Source organism: Onychomys torridus, chromosome 5 (assembly GCF_903995425.1).
Source record: "Onychomys torridus chromosome 5, mOncTor1.1, whole genome shotgun sequence".
Taxonomy (NCBI): domain Eukaryota; kingdom Metazoa; phylum Chordata; class Mammalia; order Rodentia; family Cricetidae; genus Onychomys; species Onychomys torridus.
The window spans coordinates 55,699,338-55,722,591 of record NC_050447.1 but is presented as its reverse complement, the minus strand read 5'-3'; the positions used below and the strand labels follow the sequence as shown (position 1 = coordinate 55,722,591).

General features: G+C 41.4%; 1 protein-coding gene across 2 annotated transcripts in view; it reads right to left on the bottom strand.

Annotated features, from left to right (window-relative positions):
• The window catches only part of Mtr (5-methyltetrahydrofolate-homocysteine methyltransferase), an 85,902-nt gene extending 68,765 nt beyond the window's left edge, over positions 1-17,137 (bottom strand). Inside the window, exons 1-6 of one of the 2 annotated variants that reach the window (XM_036187957.1) lie at positions 16,754-17,137; positions 8,793-9,007; positions 6,043-6,132; positions 4,625-4,694; positions 2,379-2,471; positions 148-254 (exon numbers count right to left, since the gene is read on the bottom strand). In XM_036187957.1, the coding sequence (XP_036043850.1) occupies positions 148-254; positions 2,379-2,471; positions 4,625-4,694; positions 6,043-6,132; positions 8,793-9,002 (570 nt within the window). In that variant the 5' untranslated portion in view covers positions 9,003-9,007; positions 16,754-17,137. The remainder of the gene's footprint in view (positions 1-147; positions 255-2,378; positions 2,472-4,624; positions 4,695-6,042; positions 6,133-8,792; positions 9,008-16,753) is intronic. The other variant, XM_036187959.1, reaches the window with a different exon arrangement.
• Positions 17,138-23,254: the final 6,117 nt, after the last annotated feature.

Genomic DNA, 23,254 nt, shown 5'->3' with positions numbered 1-23,254 from the left:
GCACACATGAAAGAGGCAATCAGAGACAGACTAAAACGGAGCAAACACAAGAATTTGTTTAACTTCAGCAGTAGCCATTATTATCTTCTAACAGTACAGGACTCTTCACAGTCTTCATCATCCCACTCCATTCTTCCCCTCACTTACTTTGGCATTGGCTGTATCAAAAATAGTCTCAATGAGTAAGATATCAACACCACCATCCAGCAGTCCTTTGGCCTGTTCCTCGTATGCTTCAACAAGCTCATCAAATGCTGTAGAAAACAAATCACAGCCAGTGCATCAGAAATCCACACCTTCTGAATGACACCACGGTGTGCCAAGCTCAAGTCTGGCACCTGTGACTCATCAATGGTTTATAATGCAATTGTTTAAGGACAACACCGTGTAAAAACCAAATACAGTGGTAGGAAATAATCAACAAACGAAGTTGTTGCTAAACCACTGCATGTACCTTCCACTTCTCACATACGATCTAGGAGTGGGATGGTGCATTCATTTGTTGAACTATGTACTTTATTCTCAACATCTTTAACACATCAATCACTCTTCCCATACATAGATCACCTTAACCCATTAAGAGACAAACCTAAGGAACAAGATTTAGGGCTGGAGAGATGGCTCAGGTGTTAAGAGTACTCGCCACTCTTCCAGAGGCCAAGAGAGAACCAGCACCCACACCAAGCAGCTTCAACTGCCTGTAACTCCAGTTCCAGGTGACTCACAACCTCATCTGAAATTTACAGGCACACACATAAAAAATACAATACAATACAAGAATTGAGATCTGGGTACATCACAAGTTAAATCTCTAATAAATGTTATGATCCCATGGACTTCCCCCCTCTCAGTCTATAAGAAACCACCTCTTCAGAAGACAATTTCAATGGAACCCACAGTGTTCACTATCAGGTCAATTTTGTAAGAAACGTCCTGTGTCATCTATTTCCAGAGAGAAGTCATCTGTCTTCTCACTTCATCTCCAACCAAAAAGGAAAAACTCCTAGCTATTTAACAGAGACCCCTGCTGTGCTAGCTTTGCAGTTACACCTGATCTCATACCGTTTGGGAACAGGCTCCCACTGTCACATCCAGGGAACATGGACCACACCAGCCTGGGAAGTGCCACTCTTAGTAAAGAAGCATGGAGGCACAGTATGCACAATTCTGTAAATGAAATCCCATAAGCTGTACTCGCTGGGACTTGTTGCCTACACAAAAATCCATTACCACAGTGGTATAATTAGCTCTAGGGTTTTAAATCTTTCATACAGTATTAATACTCACAGATTGACCTACACTCTCAATTTTTTGTCAAATCTTAACAAAGCAAGTTTATATATGCTAATTTATACCTATAAGACTAGTGTGTTTAGGTATTTTAGACTGCTTTCGGGAATTGAAAGGTGATATAAACTGGGCATGGTAGCTCACACCTGTGATCCCCTCACTCAGGAGGCTGAGATGAAAAGACTGCCACAAATTTGAGAACAGCATGAGCTAGACAGAATGCTAGGCCTATAGTGATATTTTATTTGTACTGAAATGTGGTTTTATTTGTACATTAATAAAGTTGCCTTGGGGTCAGAGCAAGCCATAGCAGAATCAGGGTGGTGGTGGTGGTGGTGGTGGTAGTGGTGGTGGTGGTGGTGGTGCACGGCTTTAATCCCAGCACTTGGGAGGCAGAGCTAGGCAGGATCTCTGTGTGTTCAAGGATACAGCCAGCGTGGTGACTCAATACCAACCATAGAAGGCCTGGAGGTCTGTACAGACAGGCAGTGACGAGGAAGTCAAGTGGCTGGGTTTACAACCAATGAGAAGGCAGAAAAGAAAGTCTATATAAAAGACAGGACACAGGAAGTAGCTCTCTTGCGGAGAGGAGAGACAGCAGAAGCAGTGAAGGGTAAGGTTTTCAGCTCTCAGCTATTGCTCTGACCTCTTGGCTTTTAACACTGCAATTGGCTCTGTGTTTCTTATTTAACAAGACGGTTACATCTACATAGGCCACCTAATCTGAACTATTGTGTCAGATCCTATCTTAAAAAAAAGATTTAAAAAAAAGAATTCACAAAGTGAAGGTTAGAAAGCGAAAAACAACACAGCAGTTATTTTATAGCAGACCAAGAGCAGATACCTAATTTGCTTGATGTCTTCTTTTTCAGTATTGGTTCAGCTAGTTTTACAGGAAGCACTGACGAATCACCATGAACAGCTGAGAGCAAGCTCAAACAAGGACAGCCGCTAACGTTAGAGTATTTCAGGCATTACCGTAAGCCCCTGACACAGGTACAGTCACGTTGGTGAGGTCTCACTTCGTAGATTTGTAGATTACTGAAGCACTTCCCCAAGGTCTGTGATCGTACATAATGAATACTCACTGATGTTCCTGTAATCTGGCCTTTCCACCGATGGGGAGACAGAAAGTGTCTTATTAGTTGGACCCAGAGCACCAGCCACAAACCTCTTGATTCCTTTGGGAAAAGAAAAAAAAAGTGTGAAATCACCAGTCACTCAAACTTTTCCGTATGAATCCACAGACTTTAGGACCAATTATCTAAGCTCTCAGGAGTCAGAAGCAAGTCCGTGAGTTTGAGGCTGACCTGGGCTACCTAACTCCATCCCAAAGTGCTTGCCTAGCACGTGAGGCACTCATCCTGGTTTACCTTCCTCAGTAAAGAAAAAGGGAGGTGAGGGAGATTTTTCCTATAAGGCTATAATCCTCTATAGCTCAGAAACCTAAAAAGTTCTAAAAGCCTAATTTTTTAAAAATTCATTTGAAACAAAACTTCTATTGAACTAATAAAAGTCTATTTAATTTTTATGTCACTGAGTTGACAGATTCTCTTAACATATTTGTTCATGACTAGGGAAATCATACAATAAGAGGGATATAAACATCACTGCTGTTGACAATTCAAAACAACTCTTAAACTGCAAATCCAAGTATTTCTGCTTGCAATCCCTTTCCATTACAGTTGTGTGTTGGCATAGTTTCTCCCTATTCTTGAGAAAAATTCAAAGTCTTGAATTTAACAAGGTGATTCACATTAGAACATAATGTGAAATGTCTTATAGTATTACATTGCAGGCCTTTCACTAGGTAAATATTAAATCAGAATTAACAATTATAAAGCCTGAAATTCCAGTATGAAGCAGAATGAATATTGCTCTAATCAGCTCTTTAAAAAAAAAAAAAAAAATCTTGCCTCAGGGGCTAGAGAGATGGCTCAGTGGTTAAGAGCACTGACTGTTCTTCCAGAGGACCCAGGTTCAATTCCCAGCACCCACACAGCAGCTCTCAACTGTCTATAACTGTAGTTCTGGGTGACTTGGCATGCTCACACAGAAATACATGCAGGCAAAACACCAATGCACATAAAATAAAGATAAATAAATCTTTTTTTTTTTTTTTAATCTTGCCTCTAGGCCAGAAGTGACCTTGTTTCTAATAGCAGCCTGGGAAGTTGTGCTCATAGGCATATCAGAACAAACGCCAGGAGTCCTGGAACTCATCACTTGGTGATTTTAGTAACATAACCTGGGCTATGCTTCACAATTACACAGGAGAAGCCTGCCAACTAGCTAATAATGCTGGGTAAGACAGCACCCATCTGTAATTCTAGCACTAGGGAGGTAGAGGCAAGAGGATCAAGAGTTCAAGGTCCTCCTCTGCAAAACTGGTTGAGACCTGCCTTGGACTCCAAGTCTGCCTCAAAATAAACAAAAATGAAGACAGGAATTATTTTGCAGTCTGTGAAAATGTTTCAGGCCCTAAATGTTCTTTATCTTCCCCCAATGCTGAATAATAGCGTAGATCGGTATAAGGAAATGTCCTTATCTTTCCCTGTTTGAACTGGTTCAATAGCCCATGACCACCTCTCTGTTGGGGTAATGGGCTCTGCAAGTCCATGAAATTAAACGTGATCTCTCAGAAACAGATTTCCTTGTAAATCGCTTTGGTCTTCTACATTAGTATGCAGTCAGTAACTTCCTAACAATTTCTTCCCATCTTTCCTACTGGCAATAACTTCACAGTTCCAAATCTTTCAGGGCTGGACATATTTCTTCTACTGCTTTCCCTGTCTCGAAGCCTCTCACCAGCCCAAATGTTCTGATGGCAGCTAGCCAGGAAGTTAGTTATTTCAAGAACCACTTTCCAAGTCCCAGCAAGATTGAATCTAATGCTACAGCCCTCTGTCAGCCAGGAAGAGCAATCAGGTCATCAGTAGTCTACATGAGAAAATACTCAAAAGGCAATCACTGCTTAAATAAGCCAGGCATGGGGAAGAAGCCAGCTTTAAAAGGATAACATCAAATACTCTAGTAATAACCAAAATCAAATCAGCCAGTTGCTATTTAATAACCCAGTGATATGCCTAGCTACCAAGTCAGGCTATGAGCATCAGTCAGGTAAAAGAGGAAACCCTAAACTGGAGGTCCAGGTGAACAGTGTCACTTCAGAGACACTGAATGGTTCTCTATAATACTATGTACAGGAAGTATCCTGCAAACAAGTAGATTATTTGCTCCCAAGCCAAACACCATGTAAAGGAAAACTGCACACTGGAGCAGAGACCATCAAAGGACTTGTGTGTGTGCAATAAAGAAGAAGAACGTCCCTTACCTGTCTGCAGAGTTATCTCCTCAGCGGCTCTTCTGGCCACATCTGCAGAGCACTTGTTCATCCGGTAGGCCTAACATATCAACCACTGAAGTTAGTCTGTCCTGCTTTTCCTCCATCCAGCAAGGGATCTATAACTAGCTAATTCTTAGTTGAGCTCATCAAAGAACTAGCATGAACTAATGAGGGCTAAGTGAAACCATACATTGTTAAGGCTGATATCTGGACCTCTAGCACATCAAATAAGTTGATACAGCCAAATATTCCACAAATTAATAAAATATTCTAACCCAGGTGTGGTATAATCCTAGCACTCGGGAAGCTAAAACAGTGAATTCAAAGTGTGCTAAGGCTATATAATGCAATACTGTCTTGAAAGAAAAAAAGAAAGAGAAAAAGTACTCTAATGGGAAAACCACCAACAGTTGAGAGAGGAAATCTAAGATCTAAGAGTGTCTCAGGCACTCCAGAACCAGATGGCAGTTCTCACAGCAGCTTTCCCTGGCCCTGATTTTCTTTCTGGACTATGGTGGGAAAAAGCAATTCTAAACTTTCTGTAGATTAACATCTTAAAAATCTTGCCAGCAGTGTTGGCACACACCTTTAATCCCAGCACTCAGGAGGCAGAGGCAGGCAGATCTCTGAGTTCAAGGCCAGCCTGGTCTAAAGAGTGAGCTCCAGAACTACACAGAGAAACCCTGTCTCCAAAAAAAAAAAAAAAAAATCTGATAAAGAGGGCTGGAGAGATGGACCAGTAGTCAAGAGCTTTGGACGTGCCAAGTTCAATTCCCAGCACACACATGGTGGCTTACAATCACCTGCTAATCCAGTTCCAGGAGACCCAATACCCTCTTCTGGCTTCCACGGGCACCAAGCACACTCATGAGTGCACAGATATGTATGCAAGCAAAAACAATTTTTTTCATCTGAGAAAGATCATGGACCCCTTGCTGGAAAGAGCAAACAAGTAGGCACACACGCAGCAGTCTACAAGTGAAGGGACCCTTCAGAAGCTGTTCACATACCAGCAAATGTTCCTAGATTTGTAATCTGCATCAACTCCTTTAACTGCCTTGGCTTCTCAAAATAACAAACCAGGGTATCCTAACAGGGTTTGGTGCACTGTGGCTCAGGGCCCATCTCATTATCCATTTCTGCACTGGAACAGCCACGGCCATTTACTTACATGTCCAGGTTCAGTCAGTACTACTGCCTTTACCAGAGGATACACTGTTAGTTGACTATTACTTGCCTCAAAAAGCCAGCTGCAATAAATGGGCTGCTACCCTCATAAGCAGAAGAGGTTCAAGCCATGATCCCTGATAACTGGGATTAAACTGACTGCCACTTCAGGTGGTTTTGTCATTAGCAATCTCCAGTGCAATAAATACTAATAAGCGTATTAGACAGGAAAGTCTCACCAAGTGTTCAAGGCCATAGTCGGCTTGGGCAATACTAGAGCTGCTGAAAGTGTTTGTTTCAATGATATCTGCTCCGGCCAGCAAGTATTCCTGCAACAAGAGACAGTAAGTCAGCTATTGTGAGCTTAAGAGTCCATGGCCCCAATAATAAACATGGCTTTTCATTTTGTCACCAACAAGCACCTTTTAACCAACATGTAAGACAATACTTTCCAGACTAGAGGTGCAAGCAGGTACAAGGATTTCACAGAAAGGCATGTGGTTTAATACATAAGCACAGAATGTAAGTTCAGACAAAAATAACACATTAAGTTATGTACGTTTTATCACATCCCTTAAACTCTGGTCTTTGGTTTCGGGTTCTTTGGGTTTTGTTGTTGTTGCCGTTTTTAAGGGAAAAATATACAAACTTCGAGGGGCAGTGGTTGGGCAGTAACTAGAATCCTGCCTGTCAAGTTCCTTAAGTTTCCTGAGTGTCGGCCTCCTCATCCAAAGTATTAAAGCCATTTCCTGCCAACAGTAAGTCTGTATGGTGCTATCAGCCAGCACTCCAAGTGTCTAGCACACGCTGGGCACTCAGGAGCCCAGCTCTGTTCTCCACACCTCCCCACTGAAACATAACTGGTGTGCACCAAGAACTGCGCCACCCCTAAGAGATCAAATCCTGAGCATGCTTTTTCAGTCTGAATCTCTGCTCCTCTATCTGCACCCTTCCTGGAACACTGAGAACTCTACCACTCTGCCTCTTTAAAACCTGCCTTCCTAGTTTCTCTGTCTGAACAACATCTCCATCTCAGTCTGACTCACAGCCTGGACCCCTTTGATTTTCTAACAGTCAACAAACTCAAGTCTTCCTAAGCTGATGAATAATGTTTGCAGGAATGAAAATGAAAGCCAGGATGAGCACATTTACAATAGCAGTCTTCGAGAGGAAGATAACTAAAGCAACTTTATTACATGCCATGTGACACCTAAAAAAACTACTGTGTATGTCTATGACACAAGCACCACTAAACAAGAAAACACACTGTGTAAAGCATACTGCTATGTTCTGAATGCAAATGTACTTAGACTCCTGTTTAAAGACTTGGTCCCAACTGGTAGCACTGTTTCAGGAGGTTGTAGAACCCTTGGGAAGTGGGCTGAACTGAAGGCAGGAGGGTATTACCAGCCCCTGTCTGCTCCCTGATCAGCACAATGTAACACGACCAATGCCATGTAACAAGCAACTGCTCCCTCCACTATCATGCCTTTCTGCTACAATGGACTGTACCCTCTCTTTGAGCAAAATAAACCTCGTATTTCTGCCGACTATTCTAGCAGAGATAAGTAACATATACATACAACCATTAAGTTTAAAACATGTACCTTCTACTCACATAATATGCAGATTAAACATGTAACAAAAATAATTAGGAAGGTAAGCATCAACTGATAGCCGTTCTGGGGAGGTAGCAATTTATAGCAGTAGTCAAAACAGGAATTTATTTTTGTGATAAACAGCAAGGAAGGGGGGCTGGAGAGATGGACCTAAGGTTAAGAACTGGTTGTTCTTCCAAAGGACCCAGCTTCTTTCCCAGCACTCATATGGCAGCTTACAATCATATGTAAGTATAGTTCCACAGGATCAGACCACCCTCTAACAGCCTCCACAGGCACCAGGTATGCATACAGTACAGACATTCATGCAGGCAAAACACCATATGTGCAATTTTAGATAGATGGATAGATGGATGGATGGATGGATGGATGGATGGATGGATGGATGGAGAGATATATATTTACATGTATATTTTAACACACAGAGAGAGACAGAGACAGAGACAGAGAGACAGACAGAGAGAGACTGAAAATAACCCTGAGGGCACCTCCTGATGCCATAGGAATCTTGACAGGGAGGGAAAGAAAGACATGAGACTCAGACCTTAGCATACCCTACCAGACGAACAAATCTGCTTTCCCCTGCTGCACTCCACCATGTGAGGATACGATAGGAAGAAAGGCACACGGTAAGCAAAGAGGGCCCTCAGCAGACAACAGATCTAATGGCATCTCAATGATGCACTTCCTACTGTTACAAACTATAAATGCTGGGGCTGGAGAAATGGCCCAACAGTTAAGAGCACCGGGTGCTTTTCCAGGAGATCCAAGTTTGACTACCAATACCCACATGGCAGTTCACAACCACCTGAAACTCCTGGAGGCAGTTCTACAGGGTCTGACACCTACTTCTGGCTTCCCTGGGCACCAGGCACACACCTCATGCACATAATACACATACATACTTACATACATACATACATACATACATACATACATACATGCATGCATGCATGCAGTCAAAGCATTCACACATATAAAACCAAATAAATAAATAGAAATGTCATTGTTTGAGAAACTCAATCTGAGAATTTTTATAGCAGCACAAACTAAGACACCATCGTTTAGTATCTCTTCACAGGGTATTAATAGACAAATATGAAACTCCTAGTTTGTTCCAGGATGTATGGTTTTTCAACTAAAGTTTAAATGCTACAAAGGCCAAAACAAACAAACAAACCAAAAACAACAACAAAAACCAACCTACTTTTGTCATCTGCTTATCCCAAGAGCCCAACCAACATAGTATGTAACTTTTATTTGGTGTGGAATACCTCCTTTTTAATAAATCACATCCCTTTTCCATATTCTCTAGAGCTTGATACATGAAATAGCCCGAATAGACGTTTAAGAGCCTAGAAATAACTCACCTTATGAATCTGGCAAATAACATGAGGTTGGGTTATACTTAAGATGTCATTGTTGCCTTTCAGTGGCCTGGTGTGATCTTTAAACTCTTGACCTCGGAAACTTTCTTCACTTAGTTTGTACCGCTGGATCATGGTCCCCATTCCACCATCCAGCACCATAATCCTCTTCCTAAGAATGGCTTCGATCTCATCCTGCAGGGTTTTCTTCATCTCTCCTTTAAAGAAAGTAAACACTGACTTCAAAGAATGAAAGAGGAAGCTATGTGGGGGTGTAGGAAAGAGGTACATCATGTGTATGATCACCAAGTCTGCCCCAGCACCACAAAGGGGGGAAAAGGTAAGGAGAAGGGAGGGAAGGATGAGGAGAGAGAAAGAACATGGAGGGGAAATTCAGAATAATTCCTAACTCACAATACAGAATAAGTAGAAATTATGAACTTATGTAACTACAGTGTTAGAAAACTGCTGCTGAAAGTGCTATTAATGTCATTTTCCTTTTTCTTCCCCCCGTTTTTTTTTTTTTTTTTCGAGACAGCATTTCTCTCTGTAGGCCTGGCTGTCCTGGACCTTATCCTGTAGACTAGGCTGGCCTCGAACTCAGAGATTCGCCTGCCTCTGCCTCCCGAGTGCTGGGATTAAAGGTGTGCACCACCACTGCCCAGCTGTTACTGTCATTTCTCATACAATGAAACATTTTACACAACACAAAATACGGATGAACCCCAATCGATGGTGGCATAGGCTGAGCTACTTCTGTTTCAGAGTTCAGAGAACCCGTCAACAATGGGTAAAGGGCATAAACCTAGGCCAGGCTGCAGAAGTCCTCAGAACTCTGTGAGTTCTGTCCGGCTTACACAGCTGCAAACACTGACACTTCCACCATCACCCATCCACCTACCGCCAGAATCAAAACAGTCACACCGCAGGGTTTCCCTCACTCACCTCTGCTCTGTCTACGAAATAACACCCTCCTAACACGCTCAAGCTCCTCACCTCTCGAATGCTCCCAGAAAAGGTCTCAATTCCAGCCCTTCCCAACCTTACTGTCTAGTTTCTAAGAACTAGTGGAAGGTCGCAAAGGAGCTGACTGGAAAGAACTCACATCAAGCCTTTGGGGCTCATCTTTTCAGGACCTCCAGCATCTGCTGACTCTACCTCCGATCTACTTTGGCCCCAAGTCCTTCTCATCCTTTTCACTCTACAAGTGATGAATCTAGTCCTGTGCAAATGTCCTCCGGTGGAAGCACCTCCACCTCCTCCTGCAGCCGGGCGCTTTCCTTGACTCTGTGCCTGTGATGATTTGAATGTACAATGTCCCTAAAAACCTCCAGCATTTGAACCTTGGTCCCAGTTGGTGGTGCTGTTTGGGGAGGTTTAGGAGCTGCTGCCTTGCTGCAGTTAGTAGGTCCCTGGGGATGGACTTTGAGAGTATATAGCAGCATTCCGCTTTCTCTGCATCCTGCTTGTGGTTCAAATGTGAAATGTGATCTTCCAGCTCCTGCAGCCATGCCTGACACTTGCTGCCACACCTCCCCACCATGATGGACTCATCATAACCCTTCCTTCTGGAAGTTGCCTTCATCACAGTATTTTATCACAGCAACAGTAATAACAGAGCAGCAACAGAGTACATGATCAGTGATACCTCAATACTTCCCACGGCCCCCAATCTACCCCTTCTCATCTCCAACATGCAGATTCCTCATCTTCCTGATACAGTTTCCCCTTCTGCCACTCTTCAAAGATTACTCTCTACAGTAAACAATGACCTACTAGTTACTGAAGACACCAATCTAAGGCCCAGGTTTGAAACTATGCACCTGACATCTTCTCCCAGAATACCCAACTGCCTCTGAATCTAATTTTCAAAACCAATCTTGCTGTCTTGTCTCACTTTCCTACTTCTGTGAATGACAATGTCCTCAGAAATATAAACTCCAAATCTCAATATCATCTCACGCCTCTTCTCCCTGCAAACAACCACCTGCCTATTCAGATCACGAGCACTCCCCATGTGACCTCTAAAATAAATCCCTATACTAAGTATACTGAGTGTACTCTCCACTAGTGAGCTCCATCTTAGTCCTCTTCAGGTCACTCCCATAGCCTGCAAGAAAAACCCAAACTAGCTAAGTGTAGTTAATGAACTTGTTTTGTTTTTAGAGACAAAAACAAAGGTTTCATGCAGTCCAGACTGACATTGCACTCACTATGTAGCTACCTCAAATATTGACCTGCTGCCTCTATCTCCCAAATGCTAGGATGACACAGGTGCCACAACATCTGGCTGTATTTACTGAACTTACAGGTGATAAAACACTTCCCATGAGCCAATCTCATTTAAAGAAGACAATAGTCCATGGGAACAATTAAAACATACTTCTAATGAGAAAAAGGAGTGCCAAATACCTTAATCTATAATGTGTCCGACTGATAATGCTGTAGTCTACCCTGGAATAAGAGTATCTGAGCACAGGATGTGACACTGGGAGAAAGATCACCCATGTGGAATTTCTCTAAGAATGATACCCAAACTTCCTAGGGAAAAAAAGTACAATCTTTCCCACAGATAATGAGACATGGCTTTTGACATCAGACAAATGTGTGGGATGCTCTGTGTGCTGTGAATGTGTTGCTCTGATTGGTTGATAAATAAAACACTGATTGGCCAGTAGCCAGGCAGGAAGTATAGGCGGGATAAGCAGATAAGGAGAATTCTGGGAAGAAGAAGGTTGAGTGAGATATGCCAGCCTGCCGTCCAGAGAGCAGCATGTAATGGCACACAGGTAAAGCCATGGAACACATGGCAACATATAGATTAACAGAAGTGGGCTGAGTTTCAGTGTAAGAGCTAGTCAGTAGTTAGCCTAAGGTAATGGCCGAGCCATTTTAATTAATATAAGCCTCTGTTGTGTTTACTTGGGTCTGAGCAGCTGTGGACCGGGTGGGACACAGCCACAGGCAAACAGTCAATCGTCATTCTATTATTTACATGTCTTTCTCAGGACGACTGAGCCACTGAGCTTAGTAAATTTAACTGTGGAGAGTGCCTCCATCCCTCCATTTTCACAAAAATACTAGAAGCTAGGCATAGAGGCACACATCTTTGGTCTTAGCAGTCAGAGGCAGAGGCAATCGAATCTCTGAGTTAGCAGAAAAACTCTGTCATGGGGGGAGGGATGTGGTAGGAAGTACTTCTTAGTGGGGTCCCTACTGTACTCACATTTCAATCTAGAAATATAAACTTCGTTTCCAGTCTTAAGACATTACACTACCATAAAATAATTCAGTCCTCATACATACAAATTCTGAGATCTTGTTTGTAGAGTCACCAGATAAGCATGAGACCACATGGCCATGTTTTTAAAAAACTAAACAAAATATGGGGCTTTTGGGTATGTTTTTGTTTTGTTAACTTTCTACATTTGTTCTAAAATTTATATGGAAAACTTAGATGACTTAACATAAAGGAACTTAAGTCCCAAAGATCCAACTTGGATGGATGGGAGAGAAGGAAAGTGTGTGTGTGTGTGTGTGTGTGTGTGTGTGTGTGTGTGTGTGTATTGGAACCAGTGAAACTAAGGACTAACAATATAATAAAATATACTACCAGCTCAGTATCTGTCATTTTTTAGTTTGTTTTTGTTTTTTGTGTTTGGATTTTGGTTTTAAGATAAGGTTTCACTATGTAGTTTTAATCCTAAATGCTGGAATTAAAGATGTGTGCAACCATGCCCTGTAATTTTTCAGATGTTTGATCCCATAAAAAACTAAAATAAAAGCACAGATGAGAGATTAGGAAAAGATTCTGCTATGTCTAAAACTAAAAGGGATTTACATCTAGAGCTTCCATATTTAAAAAAAAAAGTATAATACTAAGAACCCAAAAGAACAAGAAAAAGACAAATATAGCAAAGGGAAAGAAATGCTAGGCCTGGGTGAGGCAAACCTATAATCCTAGTGCTTAAATACTGGAGGCTGGAGGATCAGGTTGTACTTGGCTACACAGCAAGTTTGGTGCCAGCTATACTACCAGACTTGTCTTAGAGAGAGAGAGAGAGAGAGAGAGAGAGAGAGAGAGAGAGAGAGAGAGAACAAGACAATAAATTAAGAAATTATTAAATTCATTAGCTATCAAAGAATTAAAACATGATGATAGCTATTATTCCCAGTAGACATGGACTCAAAATAGTAGATAATGCCAAAGACCGCCTGAACCTTCATGTTTGCTGGCTGGAATGCAGACACCTAGAGCCACTCTGTAGAGTAGCCTCCTTGCGTGGAATGTAGACAACAAGAACCACTCTGGAAAGTAGCTTCACAGGGCTCAGTTAAATTAACCATGCAGAAAACTAGCAATTTCACTCTCAGAAATATTTTCCAAAAAGAAAGTAACACATTGGTCCATATGAGAATGCAGAGGATATGGCAGAAGGGACAAGTGGAGGCAAACTCAAGAAATTTCATCCTATAGAAAATGTGGTATGAACTCCCCAGGGAATACCTCATGTCAATAACCAATATACTAAGGCAATATAGCTGGTTCTTAAGAGTGGAAGAGTGAATGAAAAAAAATTAACTATCATATTTATGTAAATTTCCGTCTTTGCAACAGTTCACTATATACCATAAACAGCCAAACCCACATATAAATTCTGAGATCTACAAGGAAATACATAAATATATGGATACATATGAAAGAGTCTACAGAAGCAAGAGAATAATGAGTAGCAAATACAAATAGATAAAAAGCACACATAATAAATGGGTGGGAACTGAAGACAAAACTCTCCAACTTAGGTATTTAAAAATCTACTGCTAGTCAGGTGTGATGATGGTACACTCCTGTAATCCCAATACTCTCAGAAGCAAAAAGATCAAGACTTCAAGGCTATTCTTGTCTACATAGTGAGCTCAGAGGTCAGCCTTGACTATATGAGATCCTTTCACAAAACAAACAACAACAAAATCCAATTCTGCATCAGCCATATGCTTATCATCCTTAAAGAACAATGTGTAATTAATTTATCACTTAGAGAACCTAAGAGGTTTTCCTCCAGAAGCCTTAGTCTAGGCGCCTACTGATTTTTCTAGTAGGCTGTTATCTTTTACTAGGTCTAATTACCATTACAGTGGAGCATTTCTAATTGCCATCAGAACCTTCTCTTAAAAGTAAATCCCCGTGGGCCAGGGAGAAGGCTCAGTAGGCAAAAGCACTTACTGTGTAAACCTGATGACCTGAATTCAATGCCCATGGTGGGAGGAAAGAACAGATCTAAGACCTCGACCAACAAGTGCAAACCAGCAAACTTGAACAACAGCCCCTTCAATACACACAAATATAAAGACATAAGTAAAATTTAAAAATTAAATCCTCTTGATGATTATCCTTTCCCTTAACATAGTGGGCATTCAATGAAATTTTACTTTTCTGTAAAGAACGCCCCCCCCTCCAAAAAAAAGTCTCTGTGTTCAGTTCATTAGGTCTAGAATATGCAATATATTTTATAACTGACTAGGCTGATTCTATACTTGATCTTAGCCAAAAAGTAGAGAAGTGATAACTACTCTGATTCTAAGTAGGACAGATTCTTTGACACATCTTTCAGGGTAAATAAAAGAATACATAGTTTCATAATAACCCCCAGGAGATGATCAGAAATTGTTTTGTATTTAATATCTGTATACCTGTAAATAACTGCTGTATAAAAAAGGTCCCAAGAACTGACCTGGTGAATTAGCCTTTTTTTTTTTTTTTCCTTTTTCTGTCTTGAACATTTTTTTAACCATTCTCATTTGTATTCACAGCAAACACTCAAAAGGATAAATAAATGTAGGACTAACTGGTTACAGCATCTATCAGATGCTGAAAGGTACATAACTCAGGTGGCACCTGAGAACTATTCTAAAAGACTGAGGATATAGCTCAGGGTAAATCACTTGGATGTATGTGTGCAAATGTACAACACATTACAGCAGATCTCCAGCATCCCCAGCACTGCCAACAAGTGAAAAGCAAGCAATTTAAAGGATAAGATGAAGACAGGAGACAATCCTTTTCTAATATGTGAATTTAAGTGGCAAGCTCTGGAGAAAGAACAACCTAATGTGGGTCTGCAGTAGGCCTTCCCTTCTGGAGTAGGATAAAAAAATACTTTTCTGCACTATAAGCAAACAACTTCAATGCTCTCTCAGCAGTTTCCCACATCAGCTGCTTTAGTGATCTGCCCCACAAGTCTGTGCAAGATACTTCTTTCATTTGGGGCCTCTAATCTCTAGTTTGAACTGATTTGCTACTTTGTAGGCATCTGTGTACATATCTCATTTCTGAAATATTTTTTTTTTCTCCCACTAATTTTTAAAAGCCAGAAGAGAACTGGGCTGCTATCAATTCACTGGCTCATTTATTCATTCTTCCATTAATCATTCACTAGCTAAGTTCCTAAAAACATGCAAGGATGAAACCAAGAAATCACTAGAAGCTGTAGTTGAAACTTTCTCACCCAAAATTCCTGCTGGCCCACAAGTCTCCTTCCCTCAAGGGACATAATCAGGGACTGGGGTTAATCTCAATCCCTGCCCACCAGCTGGAAGGATTCACTCTTGGGCTTGATACTTGCAAGGGCAAGCATTCCACCACTGGGCACAGCCACAGCTCAGGACACATCCAGCTTTCTGGCTCAATCTTTAAAATTCAAGAATCTTAGGTCTTCCTTAAAAACAGCTTAAGACCTGACAGTAAGATAGGAAATAAAGCAGAGAGAAACAACAACAAAAGGTGGACGCCAGTGACTATGGGTTTTTAGGATGGTGGTTGTAATACCAACACATACTGAGAGAAGTAGAAATATATCTAACGTCATTTCTAAGCCACAGGTATAGAGGTAAGGGGCCTAGAACTTCGTGTTCAACTCTGAATGAAAGTGAAGGCGGGGACGGGCAGGTGCAAGTATTCTACCATTTTCTTTCATTTTCTGCAAAGAGATCATTCACTGTTCAATCTATCCTAAATTTTCAGAGGCTTTCTGCTGACAGCCATAACTAACTATATTCAAAAGAAGAAATTACTCTTCTTTTTTTAAAATAGGAAGGAGGAAGCCTGAAGCCCTGAAAGATGTTATTCAAGTTATTACGCCATATCTCTATGAAAAAGAGATCTTGTTTTATAGCAACAGGTGCGCTGTTAAGCACCATCCCTCTAGTTTCAAGAACAATTCTACCAGCCCCATTTGTCAGATATTCACCCTCCTCCCGGGACTACACACTATGCCATACCATAGTCACTGCTGTCTTAAAATAATCAGGAGCTCATGTAACCCGGGCTGAACTTGAACTCACTCATTATGTAGCAGAGAACAGCCTTAAGCTTCAGATCCTACTTCCACGCCCAGTTTTATGCTAAACTAGGGAATATTAAACCAGGCTTCCTGCTTGCTGGGCAAGCGCAACTCCAACGTCCGTATCACTGTTTCCACGTCTTACCACACACCTCCCATGTGTTATAGGAATGTTTGCCCAAATTTTTAAGACACACAGAACTAAAATTATATTCCCTTTGTGTCTTTCCTCATTGTGGAAGCCGGTGCCACCAACATCAGAATCATTTGCGATTACTATTCCACCTCCTATCCCTACTCCTGGGGGAGTTCGGTCAGCCCACGGTCAAGCTATCGCTAGAGTCTGCAGAAGTCAAGAGCAGAAAAAGAAACTAAAGAACCACGTGGTTCAACTGCCTAGGCTGCCTTACCAGCCTCCTAGCATCTTAACTTTTCTGGGGCAGACAGCGTTCGGTAAATATTTACTGAATACGAGCGTTACATCATACAGAACTTCCCACAGGAACCTGCAGCGCTAAAGGCAATGCACGCCGTTCCGGAACCGAGCACTTGTAGACGGAGAAAGGGATCCAGCAAGGACCGCGGCCCCCCAAGGCTCTGGGCTGCGTCTCTGGGGAGAAGCACCTGAGGAGCTGAGGCACCGACAGAACCGCTCGACCTGGGTGGAGGCGTGACCGGGTTGCGACAACGCAGGCGACACGCCGCCGAGCTTCCTCCTCAAGCTGACAAGGCGTGATCTCCAAAGAATTCCACCGCGGGCGGCGCCAGCCAGCGCTTACTGCCCTGACGACCGGACCGACGACCTCCAGGAGCCTGAAGCTCCAGAGCCGACACGCGGGGCCTCTGGGTGCGCGCCGCGGGCACGCGCTTCTTACCGAACTCTCAAGCGCAGAGCTCGCAGAGCTCACCCACGCGCGGCCTCAGCGAACCACTTACGGAAAGGACGACGTGGAAAGGACCACACGCTGCCACCGAACTCAGCTACAGCTCCGTTAGCTCTCGGCTCAATCTAGCTTCCCGCGGGAGGGCCCGCCCCCGCCGCGGCATGTGATTGATTGGTCCTTACCAGCTCCTCGACGTTGCGTATAGGCTGTTGGTCGCAACCAATCGCCGGAGGTTTTGCTCCGTGGCCCTATGGGAGATGTAGTCTTCGGTACAAAGTCCTAGGGAGACCTGAGCATCGTTTTCTCTGGGTTCCGGAAGTGCCTCGCAAAGCCGGCTGCAAGTTCCAGTGCAGGGATCCATACATACAGTATCAAGGACCAGTGACCCGAAGTTAGAAAATTAATTGTAGCTTAGTTTTACTGACACTAAATATCTTGTCTCCCTCATCCATAGAAAATAAATACTAGAACGGAAGTGACTATTAGTTTACAGGATTGCAACAGGGATTAAAATAAGATCCTGTAAATGAACTATAGAAATTATGAAGTACAACTACAGATGCTAATAGTCACATTGATAGTAAACATTTATTGACTGCCTATATGTAAAGCATTGAGGTACACACTTGGATAGCACAAGTGAGTCAGTAAGGACAACTTGCCGCATAAATAATTAAACGTGAAAAAATAAAATAAGGAATGTCCCCAAAGGGCCTGTGGTATTCTAAAGCAAATAAGTACCTGAGTATTTTCTGTGAGGGGAAGAGCCAATAAGATTTCTGATGTTGGCTAGCTACCAGCCTGAATGAAAAACTCGTGAGCTACAGGTTCAGAGAAAGACCCTGGCTAAACGGAATAATGTAGATAGGAATAAAGGAGGATGACAGATGTTATCCTTTGGACTCTGTTAGCCTGGGGCTCATACATCTCAGCACACAGACAAATGTGCACACCACACACACATACACACACACTGGAAGTAACTGGGTCTTAAAGGTAGGGTATGTTCTTTTTAGTCAGAGGAAATACACTTAAATAAAACAATACTTTTTAAGATAGGATTTTAGTATATAGTACAATTTGGCTTTGTGTGCCACCAAGACTTTCAAACAAACATCATTTTTCAGATTTAAAACCAAAGGATAGTTCAGTGAGGTTGATCATGGAAAAGGAGATTTAAAAGTAGAATAAAACATTTTATTCTAGAAAACTTTTTAAAAAAATACATAGATCCAGGAGTAGTGGCACGGGAGTGATGGTAACAGCCCACATTCCCAGCACTTAATTCCCAGTAGGATTATGAGTTCCAGCATAGCCTGGGCTGCATAGCAAGACTGTGTTCATAGGAGTAAAAAAAGCATAACACTCTCAAGTTACTGTATATACATTGTACCTCAATTTTGGTTTATTTGATGTTTTTGTTTTGAGAGGAGGCCTCATATTGTAGTGCAAACTTTTTATCAGACCAGGCTAGCTTCAAACAAGCAATTTTCCTGCCTCAGCCTTCCAAGTGTTGACATTATAGTTATAAGCCAACTACCCTTGACTCAACTGGCAAACTTTAAAATTTATAATATAGCTGGGTGGTGGTAGCACACACCTTTAGTCCAAGCACTCAGGAGGCAGAGCCAGGCAGATCTCTGTGAGTTTAAGGCTTGGTCTACAAAGCGAGATCCAGGACAGGCACCAAAACTACACAGAGAAACCCTGTTTTCGGGAGGAGGGGGGGATTTATAATCTATGTTGAGGAGGTGGCTCAGCACTTACAAGCACTTGCTGTTCTTGCAGAGGAGCAGATTCAGTTTCCATTACCCACATGATGGCTCACAATGCTCTATAACTCCCATTCCAAGGGATACAATGCCATCTTCTGGCCTCGTTAGGTACCTGCATACATAAAGTGTACATAAACACATGTAGGCACATACTCATACACATAAAATTTAAAAAATCTTTAAAACATATAATAATAAATATAATATATAGAATTGTAATCAAAATGTATAATATATAGCATCCTTATGTAGGAAATGTAAACAAAATGTACTGTCTTTTCTCTTTTTATTTATTTCATTGGAGGCCAAAAGAGGGTATTAGATCATGAGCTGCTGAAAGTGGGTGGGGGAACCAAACCCAGGTCCTCTGTAAGATCAGCAAGTGTTATTAAACACTGAGCCATCGTTCTGGTCCCTGTACCATCTTTTCTATCAAAGAGGGTTAAGTAAAACAAACTCCATTTTTTGTTTGTTGATAGTCTCATTGTATGTGACCCTGCCTTACATAGAACTTCCTATATAGACTGGCATCTAACCCATAGAGACCCACCTGTCGTGTCCCCTGAGTGCTGGAAACCATGTACCACTATACCCAGCTGACAAACTGTTTTTAAAAAGTTTTAATAAGCAACTTGGCAGAAAATCCGATTTTTCCAGCGTCAGCACTTCTTGAAATCAAAACATGTGCTCAAGGGTACACTCTGTGCTCAAAGCTTCATTCTTCTTATTAACTGAGTGGCTTTAAATTAACCAGGCTCACAAGAATGTAAAGCCATTTAGTATTAGGAATAAAAACTCAGTGGACACTTACTCACTGGGTATGCTTCCTTTCTTAAATGCAGCTACACACACTTCTACAGAAATAAAACTTTTTGCCTTGCTGAAATACTTTGTGTGGTAACTTTCTTGAGATCTCAGACCTGTTTTTCACACCTTACCAAAGGTGGCCATTTTTGGAAGGGATTATATGGATTAGGCAGGAAAGAATGAAAGAGAGAGATGACCGGAGATAACAGGAGATTTTGCTAAGAGTATAAAGACTAATCCTCCAATTATCACTTATCATTCAACATTTGTCGATAAGTTGATAGTTAATATAACAGGATTCTTTTTTTTTTTTGCCTTTATTCGCAAAAACATTCCTTATAATACCATGCTATAATAAAAGTTGCTAGCGCTGACAGGAGGTATGTGTGAACTTGGCAACCGGTAACAGGAAACTTTAGTCTTTATTGTGTACTGTTTGCAGTTCCCAATAATTGGAGACACTCCAGGTGTGCCAGGATAGTCTTGTGACCAAAGTCATGCAAAGGCTGTAAAGCTCCTTCAGAAAAAAAACAACTCCATAGATAACAGAAGACAAGCACTGTTTTCCACAATGATTTCTTCACAAAGTACTTCTAGAAAACAACTGTTCTTTTGAAGTTTACCCAAGATACATCGAAAACAACTATTTCATTCTAATGTTTATCCTAGAGATAATGACTCTACTAGAGTTTCACTAAATCCTTGACTCTGTAGTGGGCACCTGGATCTAATAACTATCAACTTACTGGCACCTAGGTAGAAATTTATGCTTCTAATTAAGATATTAATGGTGCAAGGGCCAACAGTATTTAGCAGAAACAAAGGGTCAGAGGTCCGGTGATGGCTGACATGGAAAGGGAAAAATCAGTAGCCATCTTCAGAGACACTCCCTTCCCCCCAATCCCCAACAGGTATTTGCTGAGCAGCAGTTTTAGAACTGACCAGAAGTTGAACTCATGGGAAGATAAGGCTGGAACAATAAATCTATATATCTTGGACTTGGCAAAACAGGATATGGGAAGTAATGGACTCAACTAACCAGAAATTGAACTTCTGGAAAAATAGGACTGGAACAATAAATCTGAGTGTATATATTCTAGGTTCAGCAAACCAGGACATAGGGAGTAAAAAAATGTATGTTTCTGTAGATACCCTGCATCCTGTCAGCCACTAGTAATTTCATGCTTATAGTTCAGCCAGTAACGTCAAAGAACTACCTCACCCCTAGCCCCCTCGTCCAATCCCAAGATATGTAACCCTCTGCATGTAAACCTTTCCCATATAAACCCCTTGAAATGAGTTCTCGGGCTGTCCTCCTCCACCCCGTGTCGAGTGTTTGGAATGGACTAAGCCCAGGCTTGCTTTGTTATTAATAAACCCCTGTGTGTTTGCATCAGATATCAGCTGTGTGGTGGTCTTGCTTGGGGGTCTTGTGACATGGACACAACATCAGTTACTACCAGTCATTTATTTCATCTTAGGTTTCCCTTATTTTGCAACATTTCTTTGAGTACAGTCAGATTATCTCTAATGATTCCTGTGTGATTTGTATAGAAACAACAATTTTCTCTTAAAACCATATGATACCCCATTGTTCTACATAGAGCAGATCAAGTACCCTATCATATTGTAGAACTATTTCAGCTAATGAATCTGCCTGTTGATAGATCTAGGTCTGTTTGTTTTTGTTTTTGTTTGTTTGTTTGTTTGTTTTGTTTTGTTTGGCCTATTTGGTTTTAACAGGTACCTTCTTGTTTGTCCTATGCAGGTTAAGGTTTCTGTTTGTAGTTACAGAATATGTTCCTGAGTGTCCTGTGTTTAATCCTTGCAATAGTTAAAGAATAACTTCTCGTTTGTCCTGTGTTGTTAAGTCCTTGCAAGTTAAAATTTCTATTTATAATTAAGAATAAGTTCCTGTTTCTTAGATCTGACGTAAACTGCAAAACATGTTTTTCAACTAACAATAAACTTGCGACCCCATTCACACTCACTTACCCTTCTTCTTTCCCTTCTGTATCTTTCTGACAGTGTATAACAGCCAACTCCCTTGCCCCTGTGCATACCTTATCTCTCCTATAAAAAGAACCTCAAGGGGCCAGCAGGGGCTGCTCTCCAGAATCCCAATTTAGGGAATGGCAGTAAGCTGGACTGGCCAAAATAAAGCTTGCTTCGGATAGACTATGGTGGATTCTGTCTTTCTCCTGGAAATTTTCAGGTCTAACACTCAGGGGCTATCTGATGGCATTCTTGGCCTTTCGGTTGATGGAAGCCACTGTTTAATTAAGTTAATACAGTCCAAAAGGTTTTTACCTTTTAATCACAGATGTTATATCTGACACACAGACTGGCTATGAATGGCTATTTAGAAGGCTAAAATAGGAAGAGCAGTAGTAGAGGACGCCTTTAATCCCAGCACTTAGAGGCAGAGACAGGGAGATCTCTGAGTTCAAGACCAGTCTAATCTATAGAGAAAGTTCCAGGACAGCCAAGGCTACACAGAGAAGCCCTGTGTTGTTTTTATCTAAATTTTTCTATTTACCAATAAAGACCCAGGAGTCAGATGTTGGGGTGAAAACCTGTAGGTCAGAGAACTCAAGAAGCAACCAACTGGCCTTCCTTCTTGGTCAGAGACCCAGCAAGAGTGTGCCTCTCCACCCATCTCAAAACAAAGAGGCCCGTGAATCTCTAAGTCCCTCCCTACTTCATTCTGTGCTTCTCTATATCTGTCTTCCTGGTTCCTCTGTACTCTCTACGGCTAATTCTTGTCAACTAGTCATTGCTTCTGCCCCCTGATCCAACATTAATTTTATTAACACAGTCTCAGAGTTTCACAGTTTGATCAAATATCCCTCAACATTTCCCTCTTTTTATCTAAATAAAAAGGAAAGGTTTTAACTCTAACACAGTAAAACTAATTACAATAAGAACAATTATCAGGTAAGAATTACATTCATGGGTTGGGGATTTAGCTCAGTGGTAGAGTGCTTGCCTGGCAAGCACAAGGCCCTGGCTTCAATCCTCAGCTTAAAAAAAAAAAAAAAAAAAAAAAAAAAGAATTACATTCACAATGTCCAGTCCATTTGTATCTGGCAAATTCTGAGAAAATACTCTATTAGCTATCCTACCTTGGTAAGTCTAAAGTTTTATAGCAAAGTTTTCTACTTTCCATTATAACTTGTATTACCATCCTAAAAATGTCTTTTTAGAACTTAAAAAATTTTTCTTAGATAACAACTTTAGCGTTTATGTCTCTCAACCTTAAAAAAACTTTACATCTCTTTTCTAAGCTTCTTTTCTGAATTTGGTAACAAAGAAAATGGTATAACTAAAGTCTAACACCTATCAGTGACCTGAGAAAGATAAAATATTACCAAAGTAAACAGGAGGTGCAAGGTAAACAACTTCCAAAACCATAGAATGACAAGGACGGCTGGCTGCCTGGATAGTCACTTGTTTCCTCTCCAATGTTGGGATATTCATCTTTGGACTACAGGCCTAGAATATCTGACAGACTGTAGAATATTATTTTAAGATGTGTTACATTTGTTTATGCTGTGAAACATTTGTTTAATGATACAAGGATGTGTTACATAATTTTATGTTGCATTTGTTTAACTGTGAAGCTGTGTTACTGTGCCTGTCTAAAATACCTGATGGTC